Below are 23,183 nucleotides of genomic sequence, written 5' to 3'. Positions count from 1 at the left end.
TTTAACCAAATGATTCCTCTGCTAGGACTGAATCATAAGGCCATTATAGTTCATTGTTCTTTATTGAACCAATCTGTTAATTCTAGTGCATTTCTTCCCTGAATTATTTCCTGGCTGTCCAGTTTATAGCTTGTTTGTCCATTGTCTCCCTCGTTAGTCCGTGAATTGCTTATGAGCAGACACCGTCTTTTACATTTCTTTGTACTCATCACTTAGTATAATGCCGGCACATGGAGTGCTATCTTGACTCGCTAGTAAATTGGATTTAAGTGAGGCAGAGTTACACAGTCATTAGTCTAATGCTGTATTCAAGAGTCACTGAAGTCTAGTGGCAAGACAAGTCAGGATGATGGCGATGGACCACAATGCAGTGGGCATCTTCAGTATCTGACCAAGTTCTAGGTCCACCACAGGAAGTCTTCACACGCTTGAGGAAGACGTTCCCCTAACTTCACTTTGTGAGCTATCAGTCACCCTCAACCTGGTTTAGCTCATCTGCTGAGAAGCTTTTACTAGGGGTGGGTGCTGCCATGCTTCAGGTTCCTGGAGCCACAGGTGAGAGCTGGTTGCTAGATGGACACCAAAGGTGGATGAGCAACCCTGCAAAAGACTTGGCAAACCCCAAGCCCAGAGGTTTTAGCCCTCAATGAACACCCCCCATATGCTCCTGGTGCCTAATAAAATGTTACTGACTGGCATTATACAGTAGGTTGAATAAAGGGAATTTTAGTGCCAGTTTTAGGAATCATTAATTGTGGCTTGGTGCTTCCATGTAACCATTTCATAGTAGAATACCCCATTTTTTAGTAGAACATTTAACTTTCATACTTTAAAAAAGCTTCTATAACATAAGCAAACATCTATTACTTTTTTTAAACAATATAATATCTATTAAGAGGAAAAAAACTCTCACATTCCACACTTTGGCATCCCTTGGAAATTTACAAACAGAAACATGTCAAGCTTGTAATACTCTGACTTCAATATAGGACAGGGGCAAAAGGAAGTGTAATGCTTTTATTTCCTGCAAAGCATTCTTGTTTGCAATCTGGAACCATGTAACATTAGCTGAGGAAGTGAAAGAAGGGAGTAAAAGTTCAATTGGATGGACTGGCCCAATTAAGACAGTAGGTAATCAGCTGTTCATTTATCCATGGCACAAGTCTCCTAATGCTACTTCTTAAAAATTTATAGAATTCAGAGTATTACAAACACTGCCTTATTGAAATGGATGAAGCCTTCTGTGGCCACAATTCCCAGTACTAGCTATGGTGGTCTTTAATGCACTTCTAGTAAATGCCATTTTTTTCTAATATCCAGTATCTTAGAATCCATGACAAAGAAGTGACTGGAAGAAATCTTTCTTCTTTAGTTGTGAAAAGCAATTAACCTTAATTACTAATAACTCTTCTCAATTTTGTATGAAAATCTCACTGCAGAGATCTCAACTAATATTGGATAAAAAAATAGAAATACACTAAGAACTAAGAAATATGTGATAAGAGCTAGCATTTATATGTTGCCTCTTAAATGCTAGGTATGATGCCAAATGTTTTACAAATATTTTCCCATTTGATGTTGAGTTAGATAACTCTGGGAGGTAGGCCTTATTACTATCCCTTTTACAATAGAGGAGACTGAGGCAGGCAAAGGTTAAGTGACTTGCCTAGGGTCACACAGATAGTGCTATGCTTCCTCGTCTGCAGAAAGGGGAGATACAATAAAGGATGATAAGCTTGAAGTAATATCTGGGTGAAGTGAAGGTTTTTTAAAGGATGGGGAAATCTGGGAACATTTTTAGGCAGCACAGAAAAAGCTGGTGGAGTTTGAAGGCTGGGAGAGAAGGAAGGGCCAAAGAGCTGAGGTCAAGAACATGAGAGAGGAAGGAATCAGAGTGAGGAGGAAGACCACTTTATTCTCTGGGTGAATTTAATTTCAATTTTATTCCTTTTGAAAATCCATTTTGGTTGGTTTCAGCCCTACCCTTTGACTAGGCCCTTGTGAGTCCTATGGGAGGCCTCCCAAGGAGGCTGGCTTTATTCCCGTGTGACTCCTGGTATCTGGAAGACTGGGCTCTGATCTGGACTGAGGTCAAGTTCCAGAGACCCAGAGGGAGTGATGTCAATGGCTTTATAAAAGAAGGGACTGAGGAAGTGGGAAGGGCTTTTTTTGGGGGGGCGGCATTTGGCTTTTGGCTCACTGGACTGGAGATGCTTGCTGGTGTGGCTGCTTTTGGCTGGAGAATGGAGACAAGAGTGGCAAACTCAGATTAATTAGGTGAAGCTATGGGATCCTGAGTTTTTCTCTTTCTTTTTCTCTCTATTACTAATAAATAATTATACATAATTTATTATATAACAAACAGTTATAAATTAATACACAATCTATGGAGAATTTTAATCATAACATTCTCAAAGACTGAAAGAAAGGAAGAGGAAGTCAAGGGGATGTTGAGTGTAGAAACTGCAAGAAGAGGGATCTCACAATGGATGGCCAAAAGTTATGAGTGGAAAGAGATTGCTTAACATTTTTTCCCTCTCTATTTTTTACAAGATAAAAGGCTAGTAACATTTTCGTTTCAATGTGGAAGATAAACCACAGTATTTGCAGTCATTTACTAATCTGTATGAAAAAGTAAAGCTTAAGGGTAGAAAAAAAAACTTCTTAAATCCTAATTAGGCAAAAATTTGTTAATTCTTTGAACTTCCAAAGTGTAAACTCACAGAGGTAGAAAAGTCTTCACTCTGTTGAGGTAAACCAAAGGAAAGAGTTATAAAGCAGGAGTTTTTGACCCAATTCATCTTCATTTATATACCTACCAAATCGTCAGCAGTTACAGGTTGTCCTTTTTTGTCACTGGCTACCACCATTCTCCCCAGCCGTATTTTCATGTCTTCTAGGCTATTTGTTAGTGCCAAAACAGCCATGATCTCACTTGCAACAGCAATGTCAAACTGGGCCTAAGGAGGACAAAGCAAAAGGATTAATTAGTCACAGAGGGCCTTTTCAGGGTATTCTTAAAAGGCAAAAATCTATACTGGGACATAAGAACCAGTTATTAATTAAATAGGTATACATTCTCTTACTTAGTGACTCCCTTATCCATTTGAAAAATTTAATAAAATACTTATTTTCTGCCTTTCCTCCTTTATCAGAGACTATCTGATGAAATGAGATTAATATTTGTAAAGCACTTAGCACAAGGCCTAGTACATAGCAGGCGTTATATAAATGCTCATTCCTTTCCTTATTTCCTTTCTCCTTTGTATTTATTATCAGTCAAGAGGATTCTATTTGTCTTTCTAGCAAAAAATAAAGAACAGAAAGAGGGTAGGCATTAAAAACAAATGAAAATCACCCTAAAACAAACAGAGAAACATTTGTGAATTCATTCTTTCTGACCTCAGAAATTTCATGGAGACTTTTTTTCCTAGCTCACTGGACTTTCATACCTGTTTCCAAGACTGTTGTCTTGTGATTAGGAAATAACAGAAAAACCTTTTGGATTGGCTAGATTTCATTAGCTGAAAAGTTAATCACAAAATCAATCAATTTTGTATATTGCACAAAATTTCTAAACTTTTCAGTGGTTGAGGCTGGAGATGAATGATTTTGTTTTGAACAGTCTACATGATATTCTCATCTCCTCTTATGACTGTGTTCATAAAGCAAGCCAGAAAGAAATGGAAGGACAAGGGAACTTCAAGGGCATTGGGTAGACTTCAGAGGTCTCCTCTGATGCTGAAACCCTGCAAAAATTCTTTTGGTCAAAAACCTTCAATTCAACAAGTACTTATTGATTACCAACAATGGATCAGGCTCTATGTTGGGTGCTGGGGAAATAAAGGTAAAAATGACATAGTTCCTGCCTTCTAGGAGATAGCATTCCCCTGAGGAAATGCTAACCCTACTCATCTTTTCCCCAATATCCAAGGAAGGTGTGAGCCAAAGAGATCATAAGCTGAAACTCTGAACTAGGGAACTATCCTTTTCAAGAAAGACAACAGAATATGCCTCCAGACTGGATGTCAAACCCAGCTGGATAGAAGAACAACAGTGGCAGTTAGCTAGTCATTGTGGGTGAAGAAAAAGACATAGCAGTACTGATTCAGATTAACCACTTGACACCAGAGAACCTCTACCTTATGTTAGATTTAAAATGGTTGAAGGCCTTAAACTGTAACAGTTAAAAGAGTGATGTGTATAAACTGTTATAATTAAAATGGTTGATGTTATAAACTGTAGTGAGTTAAAATGGTGGAAGATATAAATTGTGATAGATATAAGAGAGGGTGAGTAAATTGTGACTGCAGAAAATATGTTTGACTACAGTGTCTTGGTTTTTAAATCAAATATAAGGTGGTCACCAGGGAAATATTTCCAATTATTCAATATGCCCAAGTCAGCTGGGTTTTATAGAGAATTTAATTAATAATACAATGAGTAATCAAAGAAAGAGAGAGAGAGAGGAAAAAAGGAAATAAGTATGAAGGGCCTTAAGCCAACATGGCCTAGACCTGAGTCTTATTCTTCCCAAGCAATCCTCATAAGAGCTTCTCCAAAAGGATTTTTTTTTCAAGAGATTCTGCTTTTTCTTATATAGGGGTTTTTCTCCTATGTCACCTCTCCTAAGTCCTTACATCTACCAATCACTGTAGATATTTTCCAAAGGACTGCCCATCTGAATTCCTGCTAAGTCGACTAATCTCCTCAGTAAGTCTGAACCAGAAAAAATGCTGCTGTGTTGACTAATCCCCTCAGTAAGTCTGAACCAGAGAAAACACAGCTGAGTCAACTAATCTCATTAAGAGAAAACCTGCCCGACCCTTTTAGGTACCTAGCATCCCATTGTATCAATTCTAAAAAACAGGCATGGCTCAAAGAACTCCTTGCCTTATTATAAGCAAGGGTCCAAGTATTTTCATTGTTTAAGCAAGGAGTTTTCTCCCCTAAAGCAGTCTTAAGTACGGGTGGAGTAGAGGTCCTCCCATAGCAAGGAGTTTTCTCCCCTAAAGCAGTCTTAAGTACGGGTGGAGTAGAGGTCCTCCCATTTCTGATCCTGGCGAGTTCTCACATCAAAATGGGGAATGTTTCCCAGTAGGGAATTTGTTCCAATGGAGGATTCCTCAATGTGGAAATTTTTTAACATTCACAAGTCTGAGAAATTTCAAGATTTACACTTAGCTGTAAATTTACCCACCTGGCGAAAGAATCCTTTCTCTGTCTTAGACTGACCAATGGTTATTTTTCGTAGAAATCGGTCATTTGTGTCCAATACTGAAAAAATGAGAGAAATTATTAAAAGAAAACTAACAACCAAATTCTAGGTTTCTTTATCCATTAATGTATTTTTTTTGGGGAGGGGAATGTGTGCTCAGTTTATTGATATTGGTTAAAAAAAAAGTTTGATGACTACCAGTCGAAGCAATCAGATAATGTATATTATGACTGTCTTGCTACGTATTTTACACTGCCTTGCCATTCAATGATTATAGCAACCAAGCAGAATTTATATTACTATAATTAAGAACTGTTCACATTTCCCTCTATACATATTCTTTAACATCACTAATTAGAACATTCAATAAACATTTATTAAGGTATAGTTACAACAAAGCAAGGAACTTTGCTGGGAGTTTGGGGCAAGGGGTGGGTGGGTATAAAAAGACATTTATAAAAGGTGTCTCCCTCTGAAGGAGGTTACAACCTAACATGGAGGAAAGATAGTCTCTCATAATTAAAATAAACAATCTAGAAATAAAAATAGAAAGCATGGTAGTATAATGATTAATTGGAATCAAGAGATTTTGTCATTTACTAGTTGTGTGACCCTGGACAAGTCGCAACCACCTTGAGTCCCTATATCCTCACAAAATGGGAAAGTTGGATTTGATCTCTCAGAAGACTGCCAACTCTAAACTCTATAACACTAAATACAAAGGCGAGGTCTGGGCATAAGGTCATATGAGGGGAGCTCATCGAATTCTTCATCCAGAAGCAACCTCAGATGCTACTTAGTCCAATCCATACCATAAGAAGAACCTCACCACAATACATTCAAGTGGTCTTCCAATCTTTGCTTATAGACCTCTAATAAAGGATGACTTTACTATAAGATGAATTCCATTCTACTTTGGGATAATTCCAGCTATTTGGAAGTTTTCCCTTAAATCAAGTCCAAATTTGCCCATTTGCCAATTTTTATCCATGGCTCCAAGTATGGTCATTTGAAGCTAAACACAATAAATCTTAATGCTCTTCCATAAGACAGCCTTCCAAATATTCCAAATATTAATGTTTACATTATCAAATATCAAATATAATGTTTACAGTCCTCCACCTCCCCCCTTGACCCCTTTCCCTTTTTCCAGGGTAAACATTTGCGGTTTGTTCGATGGATCTTCATGGTTTGGACTTGGGGCTCTCTACCATTTTGGCTGCCCTCTAGCTTATCAACATTTTTCTAAAATATAGCTAACAGCTGTAATCAATAGGTGGTGGGGAAGAAGTGTCCACTTTAGGAATGAAGCTATATAAAAGAGATATTGGGAGAGGGGAGAATAGACAAAGACAGTTAGGAGGAAAAGTCAATAATAGTCTGGGAAAGAAGAAGCGATGAGGGCCTTCCCTAGGTAGTTGTCAAGGGGATTGAGACGTAGGGACAGATGTGAGGACAACAAGGGAGACACAATTGACAGGACATGGAAGTTGACAGGATATGTGGGATAAGGGAAAGGAAAGGCACTCAGATTAGAAGCCAGGGTCATAGGAAGGATGACTGTGCCACTAATGGAAAGAGAGCAATTATAGTGAGAGATTTACGACAACAATAGTATTAAGGTAGCTTTGTAAAGGGATTAGAAAACATCTAGAAGCTAAACATCTTCCATCCTAGTAACTTGTCCATCAATACTTGCCCTTTAATCAATCAATGACTACACAACATAGATGCTTTTAAGTCAACCAAACTTACACACATAAAACCTCATTAAAAACAAACAAACAACAAACTTAACAGAAAGAGAAAACTTATGGAAATTCTTATAGGGTACTGACATTTTTGCCTGAGGCCTATGGCAATTTACATGGTTGCATTAAAATATGCCATTTGGAAAGATTACAACTTGATTATAAAAAAGGAAAAAATAAGGGAGAGTTTTCTCAGATCTGTACTACACATAACCTTGGCACAGGAGTAAAGTTTTCTTTTTATCAAATTTCAAAAAAAGGCCAACAACCAAAGTTCAGCTGTTTTTCATTTAACAAAGTTAAAAAAAAAGCAACAAGAAACCTCAGACAAGAAAGCAGCTGGGGTGATCTTTGGGAGCCAGTGGTATCAAAAGCCCATCTGTATCTTCAGGATGCCATCTGTGCTGAAGGGTTTCTCACAATTTACAATTATATTGGTGCTGAGGAAAAAATATGTGAAAGAGCTGGAGAGAAATCATACTAGGTCACATTTACATAGCAGTTTCAGTAAATCAGAAAGTGACTTAAGACTCTCTCAAGCCCAGTAGGAAGATAGATAGTAGAAAGAAAATTCCAAATAAATGGTAAAAGTATTTGTGTAAACTCATCTACCTAGTTGGCTAAAAGGCTTAATTAAGATGGTCAAGCCAAGGAATTTAATCTCATGGTGGAGTTTTGATAATTTTTGTTGCATAATATTCTTTGAGCCCTAAATAGACCAAAACTATACCTAACAAGGATGTTGCAGTGGAGACAGAGCTAGGTCTGGAGGCAGAAAGACTTATCTTCCTTAAGTTCAAATCTGACCTCAGACACTTACTAGCTGTGTGACTCTGGGCAAGTCACTTAACCCTATCTGCCTCAGTTTCTCATCTTTAAATGAACTAGAGAAAGAAATGGCAAATCCCAAATGGAGTTACAAAGAGTGGGACATGACTGAAAATACAATTTCTGCTCACTAATCTCTGATAGCTAAAGATGCACAGAAAACACATACTATGCATAAATCAGCTCAAATGCTTTGTTAGTTCTATTTTTAAAAACTTAGTTATTGACACTATACAAATAGTCACTGCTGGTATAGCTGTGCCTCTGTATCTGCTGAACTGGTTACCTATGGTTAATGATGGGGGTAAAAAGAGAAAAAATTGGAAAAATTGGAAAATTTCAGAATATAAGAAAAGAAACAGGTCATAAGTTTCAAGCTGCTTTGCCAAATGGGCTGTAATATGGTTAAGTCTGACAGCCCAGGGTGTGATTCATCTCCATTTCTCTCCATATCCACACTCCCACATGACTGTTTTCCTCCAGTCTGCCTCCAGTGTTCTTACTAATTGCATTCACTGTAGTGTTATCACAGGGATCCCACTTTGTTTATGAGTGCCCTTATTACTGTAACAATGGCCCCAGAGCACAAGCATGGCGGTGCTCCTTAGCCAGTGACTGGGTAATTCACGAATTCAGCCCTGGTCATTCCTCACCATGATGCCAGTATCATGGCTCCCAATTTCAGAGTCTTCTGACTTCTGTGTGTGTTTTCATTAACACTCCAACTTTCTATACTTCAGGGCCTTGAGCAGGAATAGGATTCTTCTGTTTATTGGAATAACTTCTTAAATGTTGTCAAGTCCTTTAATATTGATTCAAGGCCACAGAATACTTTGACTTTCTATATTCTCAGAAAGAAATCCATCTGAGCATTGGTATTTGGCATAAGTCAACCTAGGGAGCCTTTCTTTATACCAGGATCCAAGAATTGAAGTCACTGCTATATTTCTGAATCCATCTCTAAAAGGAGACTATTCTAATAGACAAGATAACACCACTGTATGTGACTCTATTATCTGATTTAGAGAACTGATTTAAAGTGCACTTTGCCTTTGTATTTTTATTTTTTTCCACTGGTAAATCTTAGTGTGGTTCTTTTAAAAAAAAATCTCAAACCTAATTCACAAATTAACTAATATAAAATAGTTTAACTAATTGAATTCTTTAAAAGATTCTTCCCTTCCCTCTTGGAAGCAACACTAAGTATTGATTACAAGGCAGAAGAGTGGTAAGGGTTAGGCAGAAAAAGTGTTAGAGGTTACATTTGAACCCAGGATCTCCCATCTCCAGGCTTGGCTCTCAATCTACTGAGCTATTTAGCTTCCCCCTTAACTACTAAATTTTTGAGACAAACCATAAACTCATAGTCTATCTTTTGGTACTTTAAGAATCACTTGAGACAACTAAGAATTCTCTAAAAAAAACGAATAAAAGTTCTTTGGGTTGACCAGATTTTAAGCCTTTTAGCTGACCAGGTAGATGAATTCACAGAAATACTTACCATTTACTTGGAATTTTCTATCCACTATTGTATTCTTATTGGGCTTGGGAGAAATCTTTTTAGTCACTTTTTCACTTATTGAAACTGCTATGTAAATGTGACCTATGATTATTTCTCTATAATATTTTCAAACATTTCCCCCTCGGCATCAATAAATTTGTAAAAAAAAATTGTTTAAAAAAACATACACAAAACCTCTTAGAATAAAATCCACTAGACCAATGTTTACAAAGCTTCTTCTGGGCTGAAGAACTGGCAAGACAAAAAGGCATGATCTTTTCTGATCTAGCTACAGGAAAGGATGTTGATATAAGGAAAAATTTCTTAAACTGAAGTTATCCAAACTAGAATGGCCCTCTCCTCTGAAGGTAGTGAATTCCTCCTCACTTAAGATCTTAATTTTTTTAATTGATGCTTTTTGTATATATAATCACATTTAGGACACTTCTCCAATCACACTGGATAAAAAGTTAAGTGAAGACCCCAGTCTGACTGCCTACAGCCTTCTCACCCAGAGTCCCATCTTCCCCCTCTGCCCCACCAAAAAAAAAAAAAATATCATGGTACATGTTGTTGGTCCCAGAGGTCTTCAAGCAAAGATTGGATGATAACTTGCTGAGGAAAGCACAAGAAGGTATTTGACTTGGATGGGCTCTGAAATCTATCCAGTTAGATACCTTGATTTCTGCTCCAGTGCCTCACTGGGGCATGGAAAGGCTTCTGAACCCTTCAAAAAGTGACTGAGTCCTATCCGTCCTGTCCCATCATTATTATGTATACCTCAACCATTCTGGACCTCCATTTTCCTTCTTGCTCTCTCCAAGGTTACATCCACTCCTGCTGGTTCAACCTTTTCTATGCATATGACTCCCATATTTATATATTCAGTCCTACTCTCTCTCCTAATTCCCAGTCTTCCATCTCTGACTACTTATTGGACATTTTGAAATGGATGCCCCTAAGCAACTTTTCCAATAGAGAATTCAGTGACTTTCTCTTCAAAATCATCCCCTTTCAAGTCATCCATTTTTATGACCTCAGGGTTTTTCTTGAGATCTCACATTCTTTCACCCAATAAGTTCAGTCGGTGACATCTGTTTCCATTCTTTTCTCTCCACTTTCATATCACAGCCATAGTTTGGGCCCTCATTACTTCTTGCCTGCCACAGGCTTCTACTCTGCCTCCAGTCCCTCTCCTTTCCAATGCATCTTCCATACACAACTGTCAAGTTGAGAAGATTTATTTAATGCTCTGACTTTAACATTTGATTTCTAATAGGGCTGGATAACTAATTATTCATATCTTTTTCCTCATTCCTTTGCCCTGATAATCTGAGGAATATTCTCACATCCCCTGCCCCAAAGTGACTTCTAAAACTGAGAAACAAAACTGGTTTAGGTCAAGTACATCTAGGACCGGCATGGCACCATCCTTGAGTCTCTCAATGGGGTGAGCAGGAAAAGTCACTCTGAACTAAGTACAACCTGATTTCTTTATCTTGAAATCTCACAATCAGGCATGTGATTTTCCCATCTTCAAGAGAGGGATCAGAGAGGTACTGGAGACAATGGTCCCACCTCTTCATTAGGAATCCCCCCAACTGGAGATGTCTTAGCGAGAGCTGAATAATGAGTTTCCAAAATTGTATTTAATGATTCAAGATGATGAATGTCTTTGTCTTTGATCATCAAGAGAGATCAGTGACCAATTAATTTATTAGTTATTGCTAGCCTGATCAATAATTGATTTTCTTACACAGAACCCAGTCTCTCAGAATTTTTAATCATCACACAGTAATATAACTAAAGTGCAAACCTGATCAAGACACTTTCTTGTTCAGAAAGCTCCTAAGAAAAAAAAAGTCCAGCTCCTCTGTTTAACAGTTAAAGCCCCTCACAAGCTGATCTTCAAATTTCTAAATTCTCTCAAAGTTCAACTAAAGTGTCACCTCCTATAGAAGGCTTTTGCTGATCCTTACCCCTCCAAAAATTACCCTATGTTAACTTGGTATATATAGGTATCCCTTCCACATTACATTTTTTCCCATCACAGTTTTGATATGTCATGGGTCAGGATAAGAAATTAAATGAGAATTTTTTGGGGAGTTTTGTGGAAGCCATAGATAACATGCCATGGTCAGCAGACAATGCAGAAAAATTTTGGCAACTCAGAAATGCATAAAGTATATGTATAATATCAATGTAGTTTATCTTTTAATACTGAAAATATACACAACTTCTTTTACAATAAACACTCCATTAAAAAGGAAAAAATCAGACTTCTTTTCTGGTATAAAGAGAGCGCCCAAAATTTTTATGCAGACTTTACAGCATGGCTAACCTTGGCAATATGGAAGAGATACCTACATTTGCTTGGTATATATTTACTTATCTCTATCCCGAATGAACCTCTCTAGTGGAATGCACTACATGTTCCTTGAGCGCAAGGACTATACAAGTTTTCCTCTTTATACATATTAGATTTCCCTCTTTTCCATCTTTCCTCTTTTGCCTGGCACAGAAGAAGCACTTAATAAATGCTCACTGATAGACTAATTGAAGTCATTTAGTCTCACCAAGCCTCAGTTTCTTCTGTTATAAAATGGGGATAATAATACTTTCCCTACCTACCTTAGAGAACTATGGTGAATGAAGTGTTTTTTCCCCTTTTTAAAAAAATTTATTTAATTAGTTAATGAAGTGTTTTGTAGACCTTAAAGACATTATAAATGTGAGTACCTCTTTGCCATGTGATAGTAGTTGGGTCGATGTCAAGCCGGGCAAATCTGGTCATTTCTTCTTCTGTCAGTGTGCTTGGATTACTCTTATTTATTCCTAATTTCTACAGAAAAGAAAAATAAGATACTTCAATGAAACATACCAAATGTATATCAGAAAACTTACCCCCCTGGTTTTAGATTTTGTTCCCACAAATCTCAATGAATTCCTTTACATGACCACTATGTTCAGGGGAGACAAAAAATTCTGTCAGCATAATTGACACTATTTTATCAGGCTCTACATTCAGCCTCAAACATTGCCATTTATTAGCATTATTTAAAAAAAAAAAAAAGGCCTGCATTTATATTGTTTTCCAAGCAGTTCTCTTCTAATTTAGTGAAAAACACAAAACATTTTTTAGGGCTGCACATTCCCCCAGTGAAACATTACTTCTAAGCCATGGTTCTATAATGAGAAAAAGAACAGGGAAGTATAAAAGCCTGTGAGTTAATGTTAGGCAAAAGAAAATATAAATTACTTATAATATGAAGCTAAGAGGAGAAATATATAAACCACTTCTCTCCAATTAATTGAATTATTGAAGAGTCCTGTAGTGTAAGAAACTTCCCACTTCCCAAAGCTTTAATCAAATTTCTGATGTGGCCAAGAGAGGCCTTATGGTGTTGTGGCTTGAGTGTCAGGAGTGAATACTTCCTCATAAGCTTATTTGCTGTATGGCCCCAGGCAACTGGCCCTGGAAAATCCCTAATTTTTTCCCCTACCTCTAAATCTCGGAGCCCAGGGGCCCTTTAAACATCCCCATCCATCTGAGAGGAGGGAATGAATTTCTTCCCTCCTGGAACTCAACATGGACTCTCTCATCCCAGGGCTGTCTCTACACTTTTGTTTTCAGGGTTGGTTTTTAGTACATCATAAAAGGCAAAGCGAGGACATATCTACAAATCAATCTTGCTCACACCAGCCAGCAGACTCAGCAGATTTTTTTTTTTAATTACACGATTTTAGTTTGGAATCAGTGAGGTAAAGCTTTGACACCATCTCCTGATACCTAATATGACAATCATAGTTAAGACTTTTTCTCTGCTAGAGAACTAGGGCAAATGAAAGTGATAATGAATGTGTATTCACACTATAGGACTTTGGAAACAATTAAAAGCATAAGAAGGGTAGTTCGAGTTCCATCTTCTACATGAAATCCTTTCCTGATCTGCTCAGTGGCTGGTCTTCCTCCTCTCCCATTTTGCTGTTGTTTAGATGTTTCAATTGTGTCCCACTCTTTATGACCCAATTTGAGGTTTTCTTGGCAAAGACACTGGCATGGTTTGCCATTTCCTTCTCCAACTCATCTTACAGATGAGGAAACTAAGATAAAGAAGGTTAAGTGATTTGCCCAGGGTCACATAGTTAGTAAGGGTCTGAATTCAGATCTTATTGACTTTGGGGCCAGCAATGTACCACTAGCTGTTGTGGGTTTAAAAAAAAATATTGTGGCTGGGGGACTTCATTTCCCAGCATTCTTTACTCTTCCTGGGGGTTCCTTGTCTTGCCCTGCGCCTTGTGTCTGTGTTGTGCCCTGGCATGGGTTTGTTTATAAATTTTGCTAAAACCCACCCTGCAGGGCTTTTTTTCCTTTGGCTTGAGTGAAACAAGTTGTGGTTCTCTGGCTTTTTGCTCTGCTCACTTGGCTGAAGGAACCCCTTTTCTTTCCCTCTTTGTTGTTATTAAATCCTATAAATTTAAATATTAGGAGTATTCATTCATTTTTAGTCTTACACCATCCAATTATATGCATAACAATCGTCTTCTGGAATTTTTCCAAATAAAACTGAAGATTACAAACTAAGATGATTACACTAATAAACAACAAAAAATTCTTACCTTTAGAGCAGAGGCCAAGTCAGACTAAAATGCTGACAAGCCTATTGACTCATTTTTTAAGAATTTCACAGTGCATATTAAATCTATCTTATTTCCAGCTAAGTTTCTGAATCCTGAGACCAAATTGTGGGTGGAACAATTGCTAATGTGCTTTAAAAGGTTTTCATTTTACTTTTCTGCTGTATATCCTCTACATTTTCCCCCTTAGAAACACAAACTGGAAACTTACTTTCAATCGACTGAGCTGAATGCTTGAAAACTGTCTCACACCATTCACTAATGGCACCAATCGATTAAACAGAGCCTGAGAATCAACCAAAACAGCAACAAAATCAAGTTTAAGGTACAGCTATTCAATTTGGATCACGTTCAGCGATCTCATATATTTTACCATGTGAGATTTAAGTTGTTTAGTTCATAGAGCCGACGAAAATTGGCCTAACAGAAACTATAACTTTAATTCAATTTTCAAGAAAATTCAGCTATAACTTAATCATATTAGTCAGTTTGTATAAACACAGTTCCTTAATAGAGATCCTAAAAGTTCTCAAATTAATGGTTTTCTGGACACGAGTTCTCTATTTCTCATAAACACACACAGTCTTAAATGATGGACATGGAAGATGCTACAACCCAAGCAGAACTGTTGAGAAAAATGATCTTCCTATCTGAACTCTACGTCTACAAACAATTAATCGTGGTCCATTTGCTCACTTCAGTGCTGCAATTTGCCTCTTGGACTTGTACCCTGAGATAATATTTATAGAGCTCTTAGTGTAGATTGTAGTCCAGTCATTTCAGTCATGTCTGACTCTTCATGTGCTCCTCAATTGTATGGTCAATGGAGAACCCCCACAAATCTCAGGAATTAAGAGTTGGCCTATATTGGATAAAAAAAAAATACATCTATTTCTGAGAGCCTAAGCCTGTGGTTTTATTGGTACAGAGACTTCCAAAGGTGGAATTCCTCTGCAATGATACAGAGAGACAACTTCCTTGCAACTTATCATCCTGGGGAGTTATATGGGACACAGAGAAGTGAAATGACATTTTCCACTGGTCACAAAGCTAATGAATACTACTTGGCCTGCCAGTTCTTCCATTAAGTCAGTCATCTATCTACTATGCCACTAGTGTGGCTCTTTAGGAAAAAAATAGTGATGATGAGGATGATGATGAAAAGGAGGAGAAGGATAGCATTTATAGAGTGCTTTTATATGGGTTTATATATATTTGCAAAGCACTTTACAAATATTATATCATTTTATCCTCAGAACAATTCTGGGAGATAGGCGTTACTATTTCCATTTTACAGCTGCAGAAATTAAGGCAGATGGAAGTCCAGTGACTTGCATAGGGTCACATAGCTAGTAAGTGTATAAGGTTGGATTTTAATTCACATCTTTCTGATTCCAGGTCTACTGCTTTATCTGTTATATCACCCAGCTGCCCTAAAAAATGAAGAGATGTTATGTAAAAAAGAAAAAAACTCACCCCCCCCCAATTTTAGCTTTAAAAAGATTTCCCAAGTATCTAAAAAAACAAATCTTTATTCTTTCAATAAATTATTAGAGAATCAGATGGCAAGTGAAGTAGAAAACTAAGGGTCTTCCTCACCTTATCTGTCTGAGTACTTTCATGCAAAATCCGGGTGTCAATAGCAGCAGCCAGCAAATTATTAGCAGCAGTAATGGCATGAATGTCACCAGTCAAGTGAAGATTAAACTATAAAATAGGTAAAAATTTATTTTCCTGCTTTTCTAGACCACCAAATCAATGTTTACAGTATTTCTGAAATTACAAATTCTTAAAACAGAAAAATCAAAATGAATTGAAATTACAAAATTAAAAAAAATTAGATTATATATTTATCACGTATTCTATATTTACACACTATATATACATTTATGTATTTTAAAAATATTTAAAATTATAAATTTCTAAAAATAAATATATACTTTCTTCCCTCATGAAGATGGAAGAATGGAATTTTTAGGTGTACTTTTCTTCAATTAAATTCAAATAGCTTGATACTCCAAATAAGGGAATATTGACAAACTAAGAATGATTTAAGATTTGGAAATTTTCTTTTTCTTACTTTAAGTTACTATACTTTAACTTTTTTTTAAGGTTTTCAGGTAGTTTTAATGAGTTTGAAGTGATATTATGGTTTAAGCCATTTTCAGATCATTATTTTCCAATTCATTGTTAATTATGAAGGCCATCCATATCTTTTAAAATATTTTTAATTTTAATATTCAATTTTAAAATGTTGAGTTACAAATTCTTTCCCTTCTGCCAACTTCTCTCCTACTCACTGAGAAAGCAAGAAATTTGAGGGCAGAAAAATGTCCAAATGAAACATATTTCTACATTAATTATGTTGAAGGAAAAAAAAACAAGTAAAGTAACTGAAAAAAAGTATGCTTCAATCTTCAACTAGACTTCATCTGTTCTCTCTTTGGATATAGATAGCAATTGTCTTCCTGAGTCTCTTTGGAATTGTTTCATATTATTATATTGATTAGAATAGCTAAGTCTTTTACAATGGATCACTGTTACAATATTTCTGATACTGTAGTGTTCTGGTTCTGCTCACTTCACTTTGTATCTGTTCATGTACATATTGTAAGGTTTTTCCTGAAACCATTCCTCATTTCTTATAGCATAAGAGAATTCCATTATAATCATAAATCACAACTTGTTCAGCCATTCTCCAATTGATGGACATCCATTCAGTTTGCAGTTCTTTGCTACCACAAAAAGCTGCTATAAATATTTTTGTATAAGAAGGCATTTTTTTCTCTGTTTTTGATCTCTTTTGGAAAAAGACTTATATGGAAAAAGATAACAACAGTGTATCTATTTTCTCATATCACCTCTAGGATTATGATGTTCCTTTTTAGTCACATTCATCAATATAATATGTACAAGGAGATAACTGAGTTGTTTTAACTTGTCTTCTCTAATTGATAGTAATTTAGAGCATTTTTTCATATGGTTGAGTTTTATATTTTTATTTTTTGAGGTATCAAATTACTTTCATATTAGACAATAACTTACTTTCCAAAGGGCAAGGAAAAAATATGCACTAATAATTTTGAACAGAGAGAAGTACAAATAGAAGTTATGAGGAGGGAGAAAACGTTAAGGTGCCATTTCACAATGTGGCCCCCTTTTATGTCCTTACCTCTTCCATGGGGATGACCTGAGCATAGCCACCACCTGCAGCTCCCCCTGCATAACACAACAATAAAAATTTCAGCAAATCCTATAAAAATGGGCATATGATTGCTGTCAAAGAATATTTACCACACTAATGAATGGAATTGTACATGTTTTTAAAGTAAACAAACTACAAACTTAACAAATAAAGGGGAAGGGAACAAACATTTTAAAAGTTCTTTATTATAAGCTAGGCATTGTGTCAAGTGCTTTGCAAATATTGCCTCATCTGTGAGGTAGCTACTATTATTATCTTCATTTTACAATTGAGGAAACTAAGGCAAACAGAGATTAAGTTTCTTGCCTATGGTTGCATAGATAACATCTAAGGTCTGATATGAACTGGGTCTTCCTGACTCTAGGTCTATCAATGCATTCACTGAATCTCTTATTTGCCTCTAAATAAGGCAACAAGATAAAGTGAATAAGGATGTTCAGAAGTCTAAATTAAAACAAGCAGGACAAGAGATAGTTATAGTTCAAAAAGTGTGGTATTCAAATACATTAGTTATAATGAACAAAAGAACCTCAGGAACAAAACATCTACAAAATAAATACTCCTTTATACAATATTCTCTTATGAATTTCACAATTACGTTCATGTGTTTAACTGCAAGCTGCCTAGAATTAAATAGAGCAGAGCATGAAATCTGTCACTTTTTATTATCCTCAAGAAGAAAAAGCTACCTGTTTTTCACGTGAAGAGAAGATGAGATGCTACATGTATTTATTGGGTAAAATACCTTTAACACCAAAAGTAGGTCCTTGTGAAGGCTGCCTCAGACAAGCAAAGGAATTGACATGCAGATGTGCGGTCAGTGCTTGAACAAGCCCAACTGTGACTGTGCTTTTCCCTTCTCCCAGGGGTGTAGGGGTGATCCTTATACCAAACAATAAAAAAAAAATAGTTTCAGAAACTACAGTCCTGTATTGAATGAACCCAAAGTAACCCAAACTTGGTGGCAGTCAATGCTATTGAAGGAGATGTAATTCCAGGTACTCATTTCTTGGATTCTGTTATAACCATTGAAGCAATTTAGCAATGCCCTCTTTACTCATCACTTGTATGTTTTTTAAAAATGTCATCTAGCAACAGTGACTGTTCCTAAGACAAAGTTTGTAAAAAGGAGCAAAATGGCATTCTCAGTTTAATGCCCTGAATACTTTTTCACTTCCCAGTCTTCATTACTTATTCAATCTGCCAAAGACAGACATGCTAACATATTTATGTGTATATATTTGTGAGATCTTTACCATTCAACCAACAGCAACAAACATAACCATCCAAAAGTTGCCAGACCATTAAAACCTGGCCATGTTACTCAGCTCTTCTTAGGTAAAACCAAGATATAAGTAAGTGCCCTCACACTAAGATAAGAAATAGGGAATGATACTAAGGAAATTGCCAATTTCTTTCATTTTCCCAAGACAGAAAATGAAAACATTGCTCAAAAAAAACTAAACATATAACTCCTTCATTGTCAACAGTAACTCCTTAATTCAATAAACACTTATTGGTTATACAATGTATGCTTTGGTGCTTTGCATGTTGATTAAAAAATATTTATTGAATGAATTAAAGGATTCAGAAGCAAAGACTAGTAAATACCACCCTAAAGCACTATGACTGGTAAATTTTATTATTAACTTCTATTAAATATGAGCCTTAGGACCTAGGAAATAGAAAAGGATAAGAAAAAAGATAAGAGTTCTTGAGAACCTGACAGATCAAATGAGATATTGTACACAAAGTATTTATAAAACGTTTAAAGCATTATATAAATGTCATTTAATGCTTATAATTACTATTGATAGAAAAAATGCTGAAATGATTCTGAAAAATCATTCACATTATTGTATGGTTGTATATTTGAGCAAAAATGCTGAAATGATTCTGAAAAATCATTCACATTGTTGTATGGTTGTATATTTGAGCCTATAAGCTTCATTCTTCCTTACCTCAAGAATAAAAGCCATTGAGGCTGTACCCTAATTATCTTAGCAGAATCAAATGAATGGATGAACTCCTTAGTACAGAATAGTGTTCTGTTGGCCTGGCAGGCACTTAATAAATAAAATGATTGCTTATTAAATAAATGAAGGTATATCAAACCAAGGCAATCACAAAAAAAGGCTGCCAAGGTAAAACCATCATTAATACAAACTCTGAAGTAGACAAGCCTCTCTTTGGCAAATGAGTAGATAATGGAGAATGGAAGAACCACTTAAAAGAAATTTTTTTTTAATACTTGCCTTCTGTCCAAGAATAAATTGATTCCAAGGCAGAAGAGTGGCAAAGGGCTAGGTAATTAGGATTAAGTGATTCACCAGGATCACATGGCTAGGAAGTGTCTGAGGTCAGATTTGAACCCAGGTTCTCCAGACACCAGTCCTGGTGCTCTATTCACGGAACCACCTTGCTGTCCTTCCCCACTTTTTTCTTGAAGCAGTCAATTCTTGCTAGATATTTGCTAGACAGACAAATGATGGATAAAGAAGACAATGCCAGAGTATTTTTAAGACGATTCCATTTAAACATCCATTTGGAACGACAACATGAAGTCTAAGAATTTTAAACCAAATTCCAAACCATGTCTGTAATCAAGAGATTGAGGAAAAGCCTTTGGGGATCTGGCTGCCTACTGCTCCACCTTGGGATAAGTTCCATTATACTGATGAGCTAAAGCCTCACAGACCACCAGAGCAAACCAACTCTCACACTGGAGAATCTCCTGGTAACAATTGTTTGGCCAATGAAACTATCCGAGTGCGCCTGAGAATTCTAAAGAATTTCCAAACTATTAAGGATGTTGACATAATATGCATATCCACATCTGTTTATGCAGCAAAATCTGGAGTCACGTCAACACTTGCAACCAAAAGGAGCCTCAAATCACAGTTCCTCTGTCTTCCTTGTTGCCTACCCTTCTAGGAGTAACCTGAGGAAGTCTGAATTCCCATTCATTCACAGCCTTCTTGCAAAAACACATAAACGAAGGGTTGGTGAAGTTAAAAATTCTTCAGGGTTCATATTTGTGAGGTCTTTTATTTTCTGCAAATGGAATATGTGCTTTATTTCAGCTATGTGGCATTAAGCACTATATTTTTCATTCCCAAGGAAATATTAGTACACTTGCCTAAAGGAGCCAAAAGGGGGACACGCCTAGTGAGTGACCTCCTTGAAACTTGGACTAAAAAAGATAATTTTTAATTAGAAACATATTACTTCCCAGGTTTTGTTTGGCCATTTTTTTTTACCATTGTTATTACAATTCAGCAAAAGTAAGAAAGTAGCAAAAGGAAAAACAAAAATGCCGTATATGAATGAAATGATGAATGACATTAAAATGAAAAATATACATTTACTTATTCTATACATGATTATGAAGTATCAAAATCTGGTTTTTCTTTTTACAAATGGTTTATTTTTTATGAATGAGAAGTTTCTGTTTTATCCTTTCACCGCTATTTTTATATGATCCAGGTATAAAACATATATTACATAAAATAATATACATCAGGTTATTTAACTAATACATCGGGTTATAATGTGTATATATATACACATATATATATGTATATAGTAATACATCAGGTTAATTAACTAAAGAATCTTTGATAATGTTAACTTAAGGTATATTCTACTGTGATGATTCATTGTAGCCTTGGATTCTAAAAAACTATGTCCAAATTGCATATATCCTTTTTGGTTTTTGGATTTCCTATTCGGATGGAGCATAGGATGATATAAATGTCAGCCATAGTAACTCTCATAGTTAATTTAGTAAATTACAAAGTGGTGGTGATTGTGGTGATGGAGGCAATGCCCAGAGTGATAAAATGACCAGTCCCTAAAATGTAGAAGAAAGTATCAAAGGATCACAGTTTTAAAGGTGGAAGAGACCTTAGAGGTCCTTAGTTTAACCCCCTTATTTGCAGATGAGGAAACTGAGGCTTAGAGAATTAAAATAACTTAGGTTCTCTCAGCTAAGCTAAATTTTGGGCATCATGGTCAGTTCCCAAGATGGAACAATGTTTTATTGTGAATAACATTAAAACCATAATGATTACATTCTGATTTGGAATTTGTGTAGTTCCTCAATTCAGTTTTACCTTACTATCTTTCAAAACAACATTCTCCTAAAATGAAAGTGTAAGAAAGCAGGGCAAGGGAGATAACTGAACTTACAAAATACTACGAAGTATTAAAAAAACAAGAGGGATAGTAATTACAAAATATCATTAACAATTCACAAAAGTAGCTCCCCAATAATCTCTGATTTCTAATATTTTGTTCAAGTGGTAAAGAGTCATTTATATATAAGAAAGTACATTCTAAAATTTTTTATATCAGACTCTTTACTAATTCTAATGGTATAATTTATTTCCTGACACCTAAAAAAAAATTGTGTAATGTTTTGCTAACCCTTAAAACAAAAGGTCTCATTTATTTGATAAATTGTTCAGAAAATATAAGAGGCCTAATAAAAATTCAAATTAGCCAAACTGCCTTACTTAATTACAAATTTTCAATATATTTTCAAATTTTATACTACCCACAGTTTGACCCATGGGCTAGAGATGATCCTTCCCCATCAAATCGCAGACACTCAGCAAACTTTCTTTTAGGATAAATTAAGGACATTATTCATCACCAGGCATTCTCTCAAGAATTGGTCTTTAAAGGAAGAAAACCAACCACCTGTACTATCTTTTTATAAGGCCCTTAGATTTAGTGCCCTTTACATTTGCATTTCTTTTATAATACTCAGAAGTTTAATTTAAGTATAAAAAGTTCAGTGATCCCCAGGAGTGGGTCTACCATCAAAACACAGCTGTGGTCTTCTGCAGACAACAAAAAGACAAAAGATCTGATAGAAGTAAAGCCCAAGAGAAACAACTACAGGAAAGTTGCAAGGAGAGCCCTCCAGGCTGACTCAGGAAAACACAAAAGCAAATGACTTAAAAATGAAAAGCTTAGGGGGCAGTCAGGTAGTTCAGTGGATGGTGATGGTGAGTCAGGTCTAAAGACAGGAAGTCCTGGGCTCAAATGTGGCCCCAGACCCTTCCTCACCATGTGACCCCAAGTCACTTAACACCAACTGCCTAACCATTACTACTCTTGTGCCTTGGAACCAATAATTAGTACCAATTCTAAGACAGGAGGTAAAAGTTTTAAAAAAGTCAAGAAAAAAAATTTGCCAAATCAACTTCTTGGCAGCAATTTAAAGGGAAAAGAACGAGTGATTAATCATCTAACTGGAAAACAAAACAAAACTCTGGTTTTGAAAAATAAAAAAAGTGGAATCAGGAAGACCAGTGCTCGAATCTGACCTTAGACAGGTACTGGCTGTGTGACTGAGCAAGTCTGATGGTCTTACTCAGAAGGTGTGGAATAGCTTTAGAGCAGGCAGGGTGTGTATCATATAAATAGAAGCCAATGAAAGCCAAGGCTGTCTTTTGTTTCTTTTTGTATCCCCAGTGCCTGGCACATAGTAGGTGCTTAATAAATGTTTATTTTGCTACTGATCTGGCCAGTCCAGCCCAGCCTCTCCAGTGGGCCTTGGACAACCTGCTTGGGCTGGCATATTCTCTGTGAAGCCCTCTGGTGCTGCTCAGGATAAAAGCGGGTGTAAGAAAGGGGGAGTTGGGGTGGCTGGAAGAGCTGAGGAGCAAATTCTTTCTCTCTCATGCCTTAGCTGAGGAAAGGAACAGGGGCTACATTTACCATTAAAGAAACTATCTCTTTCCCCTTCAAAATAGATATAAGTATTTATATTGATCAAATAGAAATATGTGAATATATTTAAGAAATATGTGGATATTTAATATATGAATATATTTAATGTTTAAAAATGTAAATAGATATATCTCCCCTTCTTTTCCTTCATCTCTGTTTCATACACATAACCATGTACACAGATGAGGAGGGAGAGACATATGGATTACCGGATTAAGAAAAATCTAGGCCTAAGAAGCTAAACACTTAATTTTTCAGATAATTCTTTTAAAATGGTGAATTACTGAGGAACTGACCCAT

At 36.2% G+C, this 23,183-nt stretch overlaps 1 protein-coding gene across 4 annotated transcripts in view; it reads right to left on the bottom strand.

Moving 5' to 3' along the window:
• MTHFD1L (methylenetetrahydrofolate dehydrogenase (NADP+ dependent) 1 like) overlaps nucleotides 1–23,183 on the bottom strand; it is a 293,067-nt gene that overhangs the window by 184,525 nt on the left and 85,359 nt on the right. For all 4 annotated transcript variants that reach the window (XM_007484726.3, XM_007484725.2, XM_056818928.1 and 1 more), the window contains exons 12-18: nucleotides 17,887–18,023; nucleotides 17,109–17,155; nucleotides 15,536–15,643; nucleotides 14,148–14,222; nucleotides 12,038–12,140; nucleotides 5,201–5,277; nucleotides 2,820–2,960 (exon numbers count right to left, since the gene is read on the bottom strand). In XM_007484726.3, coding sequence (XP_007484788.1) covers nucleotides 2,820–2,960; nucleotides 5,201–5,277; nucleotides 12,038–12,140; nucleotides 14,148–14,222; nucleotides 15,536–15,643; nucleotides 17,109–17,155; nucleotides 17,887–18,023 — 688 coding nt within the window. The remainder of the gene's footprint in view (nucleotides 1–2,819; nucleotides 2,961–5,200; nucleotides 5,278–12,037; nucleotides 12,141–14,147; nucleotides 14,223–15,535; nucleotides 15,644–17,108; nucleotides 17,156–17,886; nucleotides 18,024–23,183) is intronic.

Source organism: Monodelphis domestica, chromosome 2 (assembly GCF_027887165.1).
Source record: "Monodelphis domestica isolate mMonDom1 chromosome 2, mMonDom1.pri, whole genome shotgun sequence".
In the NCBI taxonomy this organism is placed as follows: Eukaryota; Metazoa; Chordata; class Mammalia; order Didelphimorphia; family Didelphidae; genus Monodelphis; species Monodelphis domestica.
Note: the sequence above shows the minus strand (reverse complement) of the source record. Positions and strands in the feature narration are given on the sequence as shown.